The 15,159-nt window shown below is 39.1% G+C and overlaps 3 protein-coding genes across 6 annotated transcripts; 1 reads left to right on the top strand and 2 right to left on the bottom strand.

The window, feature by feature from the left end:
* The first annotated feature begins 236 nt into the window (after positions 1-236).
* LOC105567307 (HBS1-like protein) lies at positions 237-5,359 on the top strand. Of its 2 annotated transcripts, XM_012022079.1 has the most exons (9): positions 237-478; positions 754-819; positions 900-1,193; positions 1,290-1,328; positions 3,087-3,630; positions 3,699-3,928; positions 4,025-4,220; positions 4,305-4,510; positions 4,599-5,359. In XM_012022079.1, the coding sequence occupies exons 1-9, from the start codon at positions 436-438 to the stop codon at positions 5,051-5,053; spliced, it is 2,073 nt and encodes a 690-aa protein (XP_011877469.1). In that variant the 5' UTR covers positions 237-435; the 3' UTR covers positions 5,054-5,359. The 2 variants fall into 2 exon arrangements, with proteins under 2 accessions (XP_011877469.1, XP_011877470.1); XM_012022080.1 differs by lacking the exon at positions 1,290-1,328.
* A 97-nt stretch (positions 5,360-5,456) lies between these two features.
* On the bottom strand, positions 5,457-6,556 carry LOC105567306 (selenoprotein K-like). The gene is made up of 4 exons (XM_012022078.1): positions 6,371-6,556; positions 6,211-6,295; positions 6,016-6,087; positions 5,457-5,915 (listed from the first exon to the last, which is right to left on the bottom strand). Exons 1-4 carry the CDS (start codon positions 6,387-6,389, stop codon positions 5,822-5,824), a joined length of 270 nt encoding a protein of 89 aa, XP_011877468.1. The 5' UTR covers positions 6,390-6,556; the 3' UTR covers positions 5,457-5,821.
* Positions 6,557-6,858: 302 nt separating this feature from the next.
* On the bottom strand, positions 6,859-13,309 carry LOC105567305 (probable cytochrome P450 4aa1). Of its 3 annotated transcripts, XM_012022075.1 has the most exons (9): positions 12,172-13,309; positions 11,390-11,571; positions 10,293-10,461; positions 9,742-10,119; positions 9,166-9,232; positions 8,273-8,805; positions 7,644-7,823; positions 7,299-7,473; positions 6,859-7,109 (listed from the first exon to the last, which is right to left on the bottom strand). In XM_012022075.1, exons 2-8 carry the CDS (start codon positions 11,456-11,458, stop codon positions 7,301-7,303), a joined length of 1,569 nt encoding a protein of 522 aa, XP_011877465.1. In that variant the 5' UTR covers positions 11,459-11,571; positions 12,172-13,309; the 3' UTR covers positions 6,859-7,109; positions 7,299-7,300. The 3 variants fall into 3 exon arrangements, with proteins under 3 accessions (XP_011877465.1, XP_011877467.1, XP_011877466.1); XM_012022076.1 differs by lacking the exon at positions 6,859-7,109 and having other exon boundaries at positions 7,190-7,473; positions 10,293-10,445; XM_012022077.1 differs by lacking the exons at positions 6,859-7,109; positions 7,644-7,823 and having other exon boundaries at positions 7,188-7,473.
* Positions 13,310-15,159: the final 1,850 nt, after the last annotated feature.

The following is a 15,159-nucleotide window of genomic DNA, read 5'->3' as shown; positions in this document are numbered from 1 at the left end:
TCGAGAGTGGGGACGGAAAGGTACAGTCCGATCGAGAAATTAGCTCGTTGTCAGAGGTTACACGATCTCGCGCAGTTGTGCTGCGCTTCGAGATAACTTTTGGTTCGAACTGTACTAGACAATGACAAAGGCCACTCGACGATGCTCTCTCTCGGTACACACGGCTCGGCTCTAGCGCGCGTTCCAGTTAGTATATATTTCAGTGTTCGGCCTTCTTATCTCTATTCTTCATGTTCCGTGCATTTCAGATGACTGAAAGGTTAGGGGGGGGCGTCGATTACGGTCATGTATAAGTAACCAGCTGCGATCCGGCGAACGCGTATATTATAGTCGCGACTATCTACGGTTTGCAAATTTAATTCTGCTTACTGGCACACATAAAAGTACGTAAATGATCTCTCGTCGTTGCTACAAATTCCACGTCACACATGAAACATGTCGCGGCATCGAGACGTCCGTTCTATGAATTACTCAGACGGTAAGTAGCTCCACAGCTTGCGCGTCACTTTATCCTGTTGAGAATTTTTCTTTTTAATCCTCCCGAAAGCTCTCGACTTTAATCTTGTAAGATAATAAATCCCTTTTATTGCGGTCTTTTTTATCATCGTCCCGTTTATAAAGACATTTATGAAGAATGGCAGTATAATCTTGGCCATACTGTAGCCGTACTTTACGCCGCGATTAATTATTTCTGTCTATTCTATATTTTCTAATGTGTCGCAAAAATAAGAGGAGATTTATTCTTTCATGCAGAGTACGATGGCTACGACGATGTTTATGGGCATTCAATGGAAGACGATTATTGCGTATCACCTAGTGGTATGTGTTCCACAGATTTCTCTACTACTCTGAATAAAATTTGACCGTTTAGTAATTGTACGTACACGATGTGCACACAGTGGAGCAGTTTTTATTTGATCGAAGCAAACAACAGAATATTGCTTCGTTCATCACAGAGCCAGATATAGTGGAGGACAATGAAGATATCGACGAGTCTCTGCCGGCGTCTGACCAAGAGAAGTGTAACCTTTCTGAATTAGAGAGGGCAAAGTTAGTATCTTGCTTGGAAACAATTAGAAATGTTATAGGTGACACCGTGTCCGATTCTAAATTGAAGGAGAAGATTATTCTGTCGAATTTCGATGCGAACACAGCGCTTGATGCCATTTTGAAGGAATCGTCGCCGAAACAAGGTAACCGCGTCGTGATAAATACTAAAGTTGAGATATTAAAACAGTAATAAGATATTTTTAAAATCCTGAAATTGATTGATCCTGAAACATTTCTAGATTCCGCGGTGAATAAGAAACGATTGGAGCGACATCCAGGTATATATTGCATAAGGTCTCAATTTTGTTCAGTCTTTAATAGCCACGTTTGGTATTGCAAATCTGAGGCATCGGAGTGCTCTTTTGCATTCGAGAGAGAGAGAGAAATGGAGGAGAACCCTTTGGATTTGCAATGCCGAATGCAGCCACTGTTGAAACAATGTGAATTTGGAACCGCTTAATGACCCCGCTTTTGTTTCTTTTTTTCCATGTCTCTTGTACTGAACTTCATCGGTAAGGTAAGGTGTTTCAATTGATATGTCTAACGCATCCGTGTTTACAATACCTAGATTTCCTTTCGAGAAAGAACCTAATTTATCTAAAGATTCTACTTGGACTATGTGTCGTTCAGATAACGTAGATATGTCGAAAGATGTAAATCATTCTCTCAGAACTTTTTCGTCGTTAGCTGGACTTATCTCCCATCATACCGAATCCATAAGTTCAGACGCACCAAAAGTACCTTCTCAGAACAATACAAATGCACAGCCTTTCAGTTCTTTAGCTGCTCTAACTGCTGACTATTTGCAAAAATCTAATGTGGTTGGCAATATAGAATCTCAAGAAAAACAGCGATCATCAAATTCGCAATTTGTTATCCCGAAATTATCAATTAAGAAAGGGGATAGTAAAGAAACGAACTGTGTACATTTACCGAAGTTTAATAATGAAAATAGTAGGAGACAGCTATCGTCTACGAATATTTTGAACAAACATGAAATCGATTTACTCCAGAAAGACTTTTCAAATATAAATATCTTTCCTAAAAGCAATAGCGCAAGAGATGTAAAGTCGAAAGAACAATTTAAAAATCCAATAAATGTTGTAAATGAAATTTATACTCCATCATCTGATGATTTGGTGGATTTAAGTACTGCTTTGAAAGAAGCAGAATTTTTAGCTGACAGTGCTTTTTGCAATACTAATTTGACTACTTCAAGGAAATTCTGTCATAATACGCACAATTCAGAAATATGCCCTGAAGATGACGACAGACTAACACACAATGTACTACCTGTCACTTTAAATTTACGTGTCTTGAGATACGTTAAACTTCCATACACGAGGAAGAATGTTTCGGTATTTGGGAAAACTTTGTGTAAAGACTGGAAGATGAAAAAGCCGGTTCTCAAAGCCATCGTGCAACATTGTAACACGGTTAAACCTTTTGATTTTTCAATTCCGTATCAAAAATCAAAAAGAGCTCAACAATAAGATATATAACTAAGAATAGATAGATGAGGCAGTAGACTAAATATGTAACATATGTACATTTAAGACGCTAATTTTTTTTTTAAATATATAAGAGGAAGGTATGATAGGGACAATTCTATATTTACATTTTCTTTCTACTATACTTTTATACCTTTATTTTTCGTGACTTTTATTATCTTATATTTATATATAGAGAAATTTGAGGGAGGCATTATCCAAGTCATTTTAAATCACTGAATCGTATACATATACGGATACACACATGCAAAATAATTATTGCAAAATGTTAGCATATACCCAGATAAAATGCATGTCTAAAAGACATCTTTAAGACGTCTTTAACACGTCTTTTTGACATATTTATACTGTTAGTATTATAATAATATTATAATTATCATTATACAACAGTAATTGTACATAGTGCGACTCTTACATTTACATATAATGTCTGGAATTCATATTAGCAATGTAGCTATAATACATACATAATGAGTGTAGCTTATAATTTCATGTAGCTTAACACAACTGAGAATTTCCTGATAGGTAACAAATTATCAGCGAAACCTACGTTGCAAGTTACAACACCGTCTACTGTAAAAGTCGTACCGACCGGCACAAAACCTGTTGTGAAGGGTTTTGACTTAAGCGGCGTAGAAAACACAGACTTACTGAGTCCACGTTGTGAGAGCCCATCTTCCAATCGGAATAGTCCTGAAATCAAACGCAAAGATGTACAAAAGGAGAGAAGTACAGCCTCGTCGAAAACGAATAGTCCGAGATGCCAGTCACCCGTGTCGGGGCATGTAACACCAGAATTGGACTCCAAAGTAAAATCTAGTGCATCTAACGAAGAGAAAGTGGACGTCGAGGCGATATACAAGAATAAAAGAGGCGATGGCAAGGAACAGCTTCACTTGGTAGTCGTGGGACATGTTGATGCTGGGAAAAGCACATTGCTTGGACGATTGCTCTGCGATTTGGGTCAAGTGCCACAAAGACTTATCCATAAATATCAACAAGAGAGCAAGAAGATAGGAAAGCAGTCATTTGCCTATGCTTGGGTACTCGATGAAACCGGTGAAGAAAGGTGACTGCAATGCATTATATTATTGAGTTATGTAGAAGAATATACCAGTTATAACACATATTTAATAGAGAGCGAGGAATAACGATGGACATAGGCCACTCGAAGTTCGAAACAGACACAAAATGTATCACTCTCCTAGATGCACCTGGTCACAAGGATTTTATTCCAAATATGATAAGTGGTGCTACGCAAGCGGATGTAGCTTTGTTGGTAGTCGACGCAACCAGAGGCGAATTTGAAACTGGATTCGACAGCGGTGGACAAACGCGCGAACACGCTCTGTTATTACGCTCTTTAGGTAATCTTTCGCAGTTTTGCGATTTTATTGTGGAAAAGAAATTCATACTTTTAGCATAAATTCTTGTGCTACTTTGTCTTCTTGTTGAATATTCAGGAGTATTGCAACTGGCAGTAGTGGTTAACAAGTTAGATACTGTCAATTGGTCTAAAGATAGATTCAATGAGATAGTGGACAAAATGAGTGTGTTCCTGAAACAAGCTGGCTTCAAGGATACCGTCACCTTCGTACCTTGCAGCGGTTTATCTGGAGAGAACATTGTAACAAAACCAAAGGAACAGCTCTCTAATTGGTAACATCTCGACACACGCACGCGCATACATACACACATACTGCGTACACGCTATTATCTAGTTCTTACGGGATAATTTCGCAGGTATACCGGACCTACTCTAGTCAACATTATTGATAATTTCAAGTGCCCAGAGCGGCCTTTAAATAAACCATTCCGTTTTTCGGTCAATGACATATTTAAAGGCACTGGATCTGGATTCTGTGTATCCGGTCATGTTGAAACTGGTATGGTATCAGTGGGTGACAAGGTTTTAATACTACCTCAAAATGAAATTGCAGTCATCAAAGGTCAGTGACCGAACTGTTGTTAGATCTACGCGGCAGTGAATCATCGTATAGAGATTACGTATCTTGTTTGTCTTTGAATACGTCCTAGGTCTCCAATCGGATGAAGTTTCGACGACAAATGCGTTTGCCGGTGATCATGTTGCCCTGACATTAGCAGGGATTGAGCAACAAAACGTGGGTATCGGCGATATCATCTGTAATCCGCAGAATCCAGTACCCGTAACAACCTGCTTTCAAGCGCACGTTGTTATATTCGCAATTGCGAAACCGATCACGAAGGGGCTTCCAGTGGTGATGCACCAGCAGTCTTTGGTACAGCCGGCGGTTGTTACAAAATTAATAGCGCAACTTAATCGAAGTACCGGTGACGTGATCAAGAAGAAGCCACGTTGTTTGCCGAAAAATTCTAGCGCTATTATTGAGGTCGCAACGCAAACGCCAGTCTGCATGGAATTGTACAAGGATACTAAACAGCTAGGTAGAGTTATGTTGCGATTAGAAGGTACCACCATTGCAGCTGGTCTAATTACGAAAATTTTGTAATTCTGATGAGATCTGAAAGAAGTCTCGAATAATGTAACACAAGTTACATATACATAGATAGAAAAGTTTTACTTTCGTGTGTGCGCGCGTGCACACGTATGAAATATCTATAAATCACACAAAACAACATATATAAACTCCATAGGTTGTTAGTTTACGTACAACAGTGCAGAGAACTTTACACAATTATTTAAGACTTTTTTCCTTGATTATAATGTATCCTAGAGTATATTTGTAACTTATATCTTGAACAAATTGTGAAACTCATTTGGCATATTCAATAAAGATACGATTACATTACTTTTATCAAGGATTTATCAATTACTTTTTATATTGTTTATTAGATATTTATGTCTGACCAAAGATTTGTGATGTTGTGTATCATTAAAGAAATAATCCCAAGTTACTAAGGTTTTAACATTATGTATTTTTGTACGCTCGTATATTACATGTGACGCTTATATGAAACTAATTCTACAAAAGTTACAGAAGTCCTTTAATAACAAATTCCCTTTAATGAGGAAGTTCTAATAATTCCGATAAATACATTAACTTTTTTATAACAAAAGATATATTGCGTAAATCGACACAACCCATACAGCACCAAAGCTTTCAGAAAACATTGTTGCAATGTTGCAATGTTTCTAAAAGCTTTGGTGCTGTATGGGAAATACAATTATACATCCACTTCTCGGTTATATTCCATTTCAATACTAGCTACTTTAGTTTTTCACATTAAAATGTATATAAGAAATATTTTTGCTTTTTCTATCTTGCGCAACTGCTACAACCACCAAAAAATGGAATGTCAACATTGTTCCCTGTATTCGGTCTACCTAGCCTACGTGTTGGAGGACGTGGCCTGCATAAAATAAATAATTATAAAAATTATATATATATAATATATATCCATATATGTATTTATCATCTGATTGTGAGATGTCTGAAAAAAAATACTATACCCAGAACCTGGACGGTAGTCTCTTCCATGTTGACTTCCCGATCCGTTGCCAGGACTGACCAACGTCTGGAAACTAATTCCAACATTATGTTATGCGTATAAAAAAAAACGGAGAATGCGGTTAATTTATCGAAAAGTCATGATTAATCATACAGCATTGGATCGTCATACGGTAGATCATACACATAGCACTTACAACATGATGATCATATAAATTATTCCCGTAAAGAATCCGAGAACCCTTCTCAATCCCCACGGAGTAGATTTTACCACGTCACCGTCTACAAGCAAATTACACGCAACTTGTTTTTGTATGCAAGAAATTAATTAGGTTAGATTAGGTTATAGTATATTACCATCCGTCACATAAACCATATTTGAAGTAACACGTTTGTTGGCTCGTCACTTTGCGTAAATCGCGCGTAGATACAGTTTATTTTCAACTCCTCGACCCTTGTGACATACAATTTTGCACGCAATTCTGCGGAACTTACATATGTTATTTTTTTTTAGGAGTCAACAAGAGCGACGGGCGAACTCTGAATCGATATTGGAGACCTCATACGGTGGCAGTGCGAAACTTCGGTTTCAGGATAACATAGAGACCGTAGATAACTAGTACCAGAGAGAAGCCTCTCCGGTGCATGTCTGTGCTCCTGAAACGGTATGTATCAAGTAAAAGGCCGGCGTGGCCGCCTCTCGGGTATCTCTTTGGCGAAACTTTTTTTGTCATATTTCTTACAAAGCTTAGTTTCCGCCGAATTTTGCATTTTGTCTTTTGAAACATTTATAATAAATAAAATATAGCTCATGCCAACTACACCTGAACCAAACTGAGCAGCTGTACAATTCATACATTTTTTATTAACTCTTTTAAAAAAATCGCTGTTTAGAGAAAATCTTACGATCATACAGATTACGAATATCACAGTTATAATATGATTTTATCTGTATTTTGGCCGTGCGACAACATAGAATCCGTAATTCACAGCTGACCGACAGAAGTCTCCATTAATGTCGGATCTCCTGTTGACCCTTAAACAGTATACGAAGAAAAGCCAAGTACCTAGATCACGCTGTCAAAGTACTTCTGGGCTAGAAGCGTTAAATACAATAAAATTTCATTTTTCTTAAACGTTGAAGTGACACAGTTATATATAATTATTTCTCGTTTCTCTTTAATTATAATAATTTTTTATTATTCTGATTATATATATATATATATATACTCGCTGATTATATCTATTTGTAATTTGTGTGGCCAGAAACAATGAATCCAATTACTTTTATTCGTATTGCTTATTGCGTGTCTTCACTTTGATCCAAAGTCCACCATGTGCTCTGACCGTCATACGAAATTTGGCTATGACCTTCTCCTTGCCGAGGATCGGCTCTAATCGACACTTTCTCAAAATAGCGCTGATGACTGATTTCATCTCGAGTGTGGCGAATTTGTATCCTAAAAAGATGTGAACAAGAAACAATATGTCACACGATATCTTGAAAAAATTTTGAATCTTATAATGAAAGTATTTTTAGTGCCTTTAACAGAGTCAACGAATCTGAAATTTTAATTTCTCTTTTTCTCGAAACACCTCTCTTTGACTAATATATATTTGTTTCTTTCACCGATGCAATTGCGAGGTCCAGCGCTAAACGGTATATAAGCGTAGGGATGTCGTCCCGCGGAGTTTTCAGGGCTAAAACGTTCCGGTTTAAAATCATGAGGATCAGGAAAATGTTGGGGCAAGCGATGCGTGCAGTACGGCGCTATAAACACGCCACAACCAGCCGGTATTACGCGCTCTCCTGCATAATACAAGGTGACGTCATAATCATAGTATAACTATAGCATTAACTATATTCATATTCTTTCGTTCTTGTAACTAGTATGTTTACTCTCTGTCGGCCTTTTAATCTTTTCGGTCCCGATCACGTGGTATTCTGCCATGGTTTTGGTCAGAACCCATCAGCCCGCGCGCACGCGTGTATATGTGTGCGTGTGTGTAGTACATACATGAAACATTTTTGTAAAAGGTATAAAAAAAAGATACCTGGGGTGGTGCATTAAAATGACACACCCTGTATATATTATCCACGCAATAGTATTCAAAAGATTTCTTTAATTTTAACTCAAAAGTGATCATAAGCAAATAAGTTATACAATTAGAAACTTGAAAAAACTACGTGAAAGTCAATGGTATTCGCAAAATCGTACGAAATGATTATCGTGGAGATTTTTCTTCTCTAAATTTTACCTAGTCTTACATCCTCTCCGAGTCTCCTGGCAAAAAGTGGCACGCTAGGATACAACCTCAAGGATTCCTTGATGCACATGTCCAAACACTTCATCTCCCTGAGATCCTGCATAGTTGGTGATCTTCTGTCGTCGCCAAAGATCTCATTTAATTCTACAACACATCTGTCCTGCCATTTGGGATTATTTGCAAGAAGGAAAAGCGTCATCGCGGTGGCAGTACCGACTGAGTCTTGGCCGGCCAACATAAAGGTGCAACATTCCTCGATGATATCCTGCTCAGTGAATTGAGGATTTTTGTCATTGATTTCGACCATGTACTCAAGGAGGGACATTTTTCTAGTTGCCCTGTCATCAGCGACTAGGGGTCCGTTCCTTTGCAGGAACTCGCGTTTCTCCTTCATTTTTCTGAGGCAAAAGTCGAACAGATCCTTCCGCTGTTGCTCCTCCGATTTCCCAGCTGCTGTCAATCGGTAAATCCAGTCGATTAGCAGCCACGGTCGTGCAAATCTATACGGCACCATAACTTGGCCTCTGTTTCCAAGATACATCATTGTTAGTTATTCGTAGGCATATGATATTGGATTCCAAATTACATTGGCATAAGCACGTCGGAAAGAAAAGAGAAGGAACCCACGGTAGTATACAAAAATGATGTTTCTACGTCAAAGTATTAAAGTTGAACCGAATGACGCGTTCCTTATTCTGATGCAAGAACATGGTTGTCCTAAATAGGCCCGTGCCATTGTCAACTCGCGTAAATACACGGTCGGTCTTGAAAAGCTTACAATTGTATAATTTTTTATTTTGAAAATTTTTAAGTTCGATAAGAAAGTACGCCAATGATGTTGACTACTGTTTCGCATTGTATTATATATATTGGATTGTGCTTACTTTCTAAATGGTGTGTCGTCCTCACTGTCGTTGGCTCTTTGATTTGCCGGCGTTCCCAGAATTGTCTCTGAAATAAGCCTCATTGTGTCACATATAATATTTGGCGTCGGAGTAAGTACTTTATCCCCTTCGAGATGTCGAAATGTACGGAATAATAATGACTACGTTTCCACCGAGTGTCAGAATCGGGTTGGGGCGAGCGTTTTTGCGGTGGAAACACCAAACCGGGTCAGAATCGGGTTGGGGTTTGGTGTTTCCACCGCAAAAACGCTCACCCCAACCCGATTCTGACCCGACTCTAGCCCGACTCTGACCCTCGGTGGAAACGTAGTCAATGGGATGAAAGGTTTGGAAATGCGTGTGGTCTCTCTAGAGGCATATTAGCAGTACGTAAATAGTGAAAATCATCAAAGGCACAGTATACGAATACGGGCTACTGCTTCAACATGGATTCTCATGTTAATTAATGTGCTGAGCGTTTCTTTGAGTAAACGAAGATAAAAATCTTAGATAATAAAACAGAGGTTTCTGTTTGTGTAAAATATCTGCCCTTGGTAAACAATTTATATCACGTACCGATCAATATATCGTAGACCGAGTTGTTGATGAACACAGTGACATTTATATCCTCTCCGTCTTTCTCGAGCAACTTGTCGACCAGACGTTCAGCGCACTCGCCGAACGTTCGGGCGAATCTTTCGAGCATGTTGCGGTGGAAGGCTGGTTGCAGAATTCTTCGATGTACCTGCCACTTGTCGACGTCCCGCGTAACTAGACCCTTGCCCAAGAAGTTGTCCAGCAGTTTGTAGAAAAATATCTTTCGCGTATGCTTCATGCTGCAGAGTACCATTTGGATGTCCTTCGGTTCGACGAGCACAACGTACGGCAAAAGTGTCAACCATATTCGAAAAACGCTACCGTAATTCGGCGCCTCGTTTGTCATCCTTTCAATCACTGGGAAATCAATCGAGTCTTTTACGTACGAATTACTCATTTATCGTTTTTCAATAGAATTAAAAGCCATTTTACTTTCGGGTCGTTGCAATGTTCACGGTATAAATAAAGACCAATTTTAATTGGTTGACGATTAATTAACAACAATGTTTTAGTAGCATTGAATCACTCACGATTTCCTTCGAGAACAGCGTTCACATTGCCAAGAATGGGCACTGTCTTCGGTCCATCAAGGGTGAAGATAAATCTGAGGATTCTGATCTGATTCTTCAATGCGTATATAATGTAGATAACGACTAGTAAAGCGAGATAGGTCCACATTTCTCCTGATATACGATTCAGCTGATTACAAGAAATGTAATTTCCATGTCAGTGATACATGGATAATAGATTACGCGCGAAACAAAAAAAATAGGAATTAAAGCTTTGTGTCTAGTAACAAATGCTATCAACCATTCGCTTTATTCCTGCAACGTATTTTTGGAGATGGCATGGACATTGCAATAAAATTTTATTGTTTGCTCAGACAACGGACATGCAAATCGTTAAGTAATAAATTAGGCTCAACAACTTCATGATCCGAATTTGTTATTATGCGCACTTATGTTGAATCGCGCGATATCGTGGCCTCGCAATATAGATAATATTTATTTGTAGCGTTGTATCATCGCGAATAGCATTGGTTCGCCTCTCAAATTCCGCAAGGGACGTTTACTTCTTCACATTAAGGATTCATAATGGGATACCTGTTAATTGACGTGATCGAATCATGCAAGTAGAGTGTGTCGCAGGTACGAGTGATCGCGTATACGGATTGCATAACAATAAGTTTCGCAGCAAGAATAAATCAGGAATATTAAGTAAGAAGCTCGTCAATATTTATTAACTTATTAAAGTCTAACACTTAAACAATTAAACTGTTGACTATGAATATTCATAAATATGTATGTAACGCGAATATTAGGCTAATTTTAATTAAAGTTATTATATAACGGCAATTTCAAAATCGATCATGATCATCAGGATTGGGGACTTGTTTGCTGTTAAAAGATAAATGTAAAAGCGTTCATCGGTTTTGGAACTTGTTCACGGTTAAAAGACAAATGTAAGAGCGACGATTTTTTTTCACTGCTAAAAATGTGCGAACTGACAAACACACATAGGTGGAAACAGCTTTGTGCAAACTCATTCAGTTTTCCAACTTTTCATTCATTTATTTTGCACGGAAGAAAGTGTGATCAAATTATTGTTTTAAGAGATAGGTACTTACAGCCTGGAGAAAGTTGTAATAGAACATGGTGCTTTGAATTCGATCCACATGTGCGCACATAAAAATCATACAGTGCGTTAAGTGAAAGTTATCAGTATGACATCAATCAACCAGCTCGCGTCCATTCTTATATGGTGACTATGTGCTTGTAGGATGGCGTGGCTGCAATACTTTTCTCCCCACTGAAAAGCACATAAAATGTGTATAACCAGTAGTCACTTCACCTCACGCGCCCTTACATTTTCTCCTCGATGCATATTTATGTTCTGATATTTGAAATCTCAAAAATTTACATTTCAAAAATTTCTTTTATATTGTATTAATATTTCAAAATATCGATTTAATCTTGCTCATTGGGGTATTACTCCCGTTTATGTTATGTTTATCCGAAATTTATGTCTATTTCTTTAACCATCCTGTTTATAGCACCGTGTGCGATATTTAGTGGCTAAACAATTCGTAACAAAGTTAGACGATTAGTCACTTCTTTCTAATCAGTGATATTCGTCACCTTATTCGCTGCCAACCTGGCAAACATCTATATTTTTAGCAACAATAAAATTATTCAGGCTTACTAAGACGTTACAAAATTACTCGCGCCATCGTAGAATATCGTCCTTGATTCAGGAGAGAATTCGATTCTACGCAGTATACATATGTGCAAAACAACGCGTGCACGGAATCGATCTTTAGCAATTGGTTCCGCGTGCTGTTTGCCGATTTCGGGCATTTTATTTAACGCGACAAATCGGTAACGGGGTTGTAGCGCGTGGCACCCTCACCTGCTGAAGCGACGCCGTAAAACCATTATTCCCTGCGGGGACTGGTCGGAAGTCACCGCTGTCAAAAGACACTTGCGCGGCAAGAGATCTACATTCACGATCGATACGATGAAGTGACTAAACCTTGTCACCTGCTCGCTAGTAGTTTATATGTGCGGGGGAGATGGGAGATCGGGCTGTCTCATAGCTAGGCTCGTAACCCATCTCTCTGCTAAAATCGACAATTAACGCTCCGATCACGTATCGTATGATGCGCGCGTGCAGGCGTGCGTCGCGAACAGCCCGGGTGTCCCAGGTGAAGCGATTCGAGACGGGGCGAAGCGAAGCGAGACGAAGTAATCACCAAAGAGGATGTTTCACGTGCAAATCCTTCTGTTTCACGGCCGTCGAAGGGCAACGCGGAAAACTCAAGGAAACGACCTCAAGGCGAAACGACTACCGAGCGCTTCCACAAATCGCGCGCGCGCGATGCATAATTCAATCCGGTCGTAGCCGCGCGCGCGCGCGCTTAATTTTTTGGCGCGGCGCTTCTCGCCCCGTCATATAATGATTGATGTTCGTTCGATTTTCCAGGTCAACGGATGTGTGTGCTCGTAGGCGTGCGGGCGTTTGCAAGCATTTGTTTCGAGTTCAACAAATGCACGTCTAATACCCTATATTTCGAAATCACTGGACGTTTCAACGTCAACCGATTCCCTTTGATACCTCGACGTGGGAATAAAAAGAATATCGAGCGCGAAGAGTCAGTAGTTTCGCACGTAATAGGCTTTGAATGGTAAATGAAGAATTGAAAGTATGCTTGAAAGTACAACGAGACAATTGGATAGTAGCTTTCTCTCTACAAAGCAAAGATTAAGACTGATAATTTCACTCATCGTCAGTTTATTTTTGCATATCAGATACCCCAGTGGGAAATGATTCGTTGATCGATGTCGAATCGAGGTCAATTTGACGTTGTCGATGTCGAATCGATATCGTTTCATTGATCGATGAATCATTTCTCACTGGGACATGCGATAATGATCTTCATAGAGTTGGGCCTTTATACGTAAAATATAATATTCAGTATTAATTTTTTGAAATAAACCGGACAAACAAAAACACAGTAGGTATACACGCACCGGCATAAATGCTGTCCCTATCCTTGTGAGGTGCACGCACACAACTAGAGTCCCTGTAGTTGTGTGCGTGCACCTCACAAGGATAAGGACAGCATTTATGCCGGTGCGTGTACACGTGTGTGTGTATACATTAAGTGCCGCATCGTGTCCGGCAAAGAGGATCAAATAGAGTGGAAGCTGGCCGTGTACCGCGATTCGTGCCATCTGGCAGTTCGGAGACGCACTACGTGCAATACCCTCTCTCTCTCACTCTGTAATGAGTGAGAGAGATAACCTTCATTGTAACCGTTGCGCTTACCCCGCTTACCGTTGAGGAGAGGAGTGGGGGGATTTAGGATGGCCTCTGAGCTGGTAGACGGCTCTGAAACTCGGACACGCTATGTAACATTGTACTCTTAAGAGGATGCTAAAGTCGTCTGTTTTACCGACACATTCAAATATAGTTTTTGCGCTGCTGAATCTTTTTATTAGTTTTTACGCCTAAAATAATACCAGGATAAGTTGCGGACCGCATAGCAGAACGTTTTTATACTTGAAACACTCGGGTCAGAAGTCTAATGAGAAAGATATTGGTATTTGAAATTTTCAATTTTTTAATCGTGAGCAATTTGAATTTGGCTTTATAAAATTACAAAATTCTTCCACGCGATTACAGTGCGCGTAAAAACAAAGCGGGGGGTTCACGATTTTATATAAAAAACGAAGAGAAATTAAAAATATCGCTTTATAAGTAATTGTGGTTAGGCTTCACATGCTGATATTTTTAATTTCTCTTCGTTTTTTATATAAAGTCGTGAACCCCCCGCTTTGTTTTTACGCGTACTGTAATCGCGTGGAAGAATTTTGTAATTTTATAAAGCCAAATTCAAATTGCTCACGATTAAAAAATCGAAAATTTCAAATATCAATATCTTTCTCATTAGACTTCTGACCCGAGTGTTTCAAGTATAAAAACGTTCTGCTATGCGGTCCGCAACTTATCCTGGTATTATTTTAGGCGTAAAAACTAATAAAAAGATTCAGCAGCGCAAAAACTATATTCGAATGTGTCGGTAAAACACTCTCTTCTAATATTTGTGCATATATCTATAGAAAGTGTGTGATTGTTTATTACTGTTCCCCCAAAAGTGATTGTGTCTTAAGACTGAAAAATAAAAAAGCACAAGTGTTGGAAACAGCATATAAAAGTTCGCACAATAAACCGTGTTTTTGATTATGAAGTAAAAAGTTTATGAATAAATTCCGAATATTAAAGAAATCGTTTACATGTGCGAAAAACAGAGATTAATATATTGATAATCTCCTTCCATGTTACCGAATTTTCCATACCAATAAATGTAAAAAGGAATCATTCATGGCCGCTCTCAGGGAGCAAACTCACGGAGCGAAACGGTGTACGCAGAAAATCGCGGAAACGAGCGCCATGACCAATCACAAGCGTTCCGCTGTTTTCGTCATTGGTCGAGGCTCTCGTTCCGCGATTTTCTGCGTACACCGTTCCGCCGCTCTATGAGTTTGCACCCTCAGGTTTCTCTCTGGCTTTACTCCTTGCAAGACAGAGGAAGAAAGTCTCCGTAAATCTTCTCTCTCTTTCTCTCTGCACAATCTTCAGCTTATTTAATTGAATGCTCGGTCTACAGTTGCTATATGTCTATAAGTTTGATACGTAATGAAACTTCTGAAATACGTATCAAACTCAACCCTGGTTACAACCATCGGGTAACCGTTTATCACTCTTTGGTTAACAGCATTGTGTTTTTTTTTTCCTAAGAGGAACAATTACAAAGAGCTAAAGGATGTTAATCCAGGCTGTGTTCAGAAACATCGCCCGAGTATCACTTTATACAGGGTGATTCAAAATAGGTAT

This window comes from Vollenhovia emeryi, unplaced genomic scaffold (assembly GCF_000949405.1).
Source record: "Vollenhovia emeryi isolate VEMERY1.0 unplaced genomic scaffold, V.emery_V1.0 DF939139.1, whole genome shotgun sequence".
Taxonomy (NCBI): domain Eukaryota; kingdom Metazoa; phylum Arthropoda; class Insecta; order Hymenoptera; family Formicidae; genus Vollenhovia; species Vollenhovia emeryi.
Note: the sequence above shows the minus strand (reverse complement) of the source record. Positions and strands in the feature narration are given on the sequence as shown.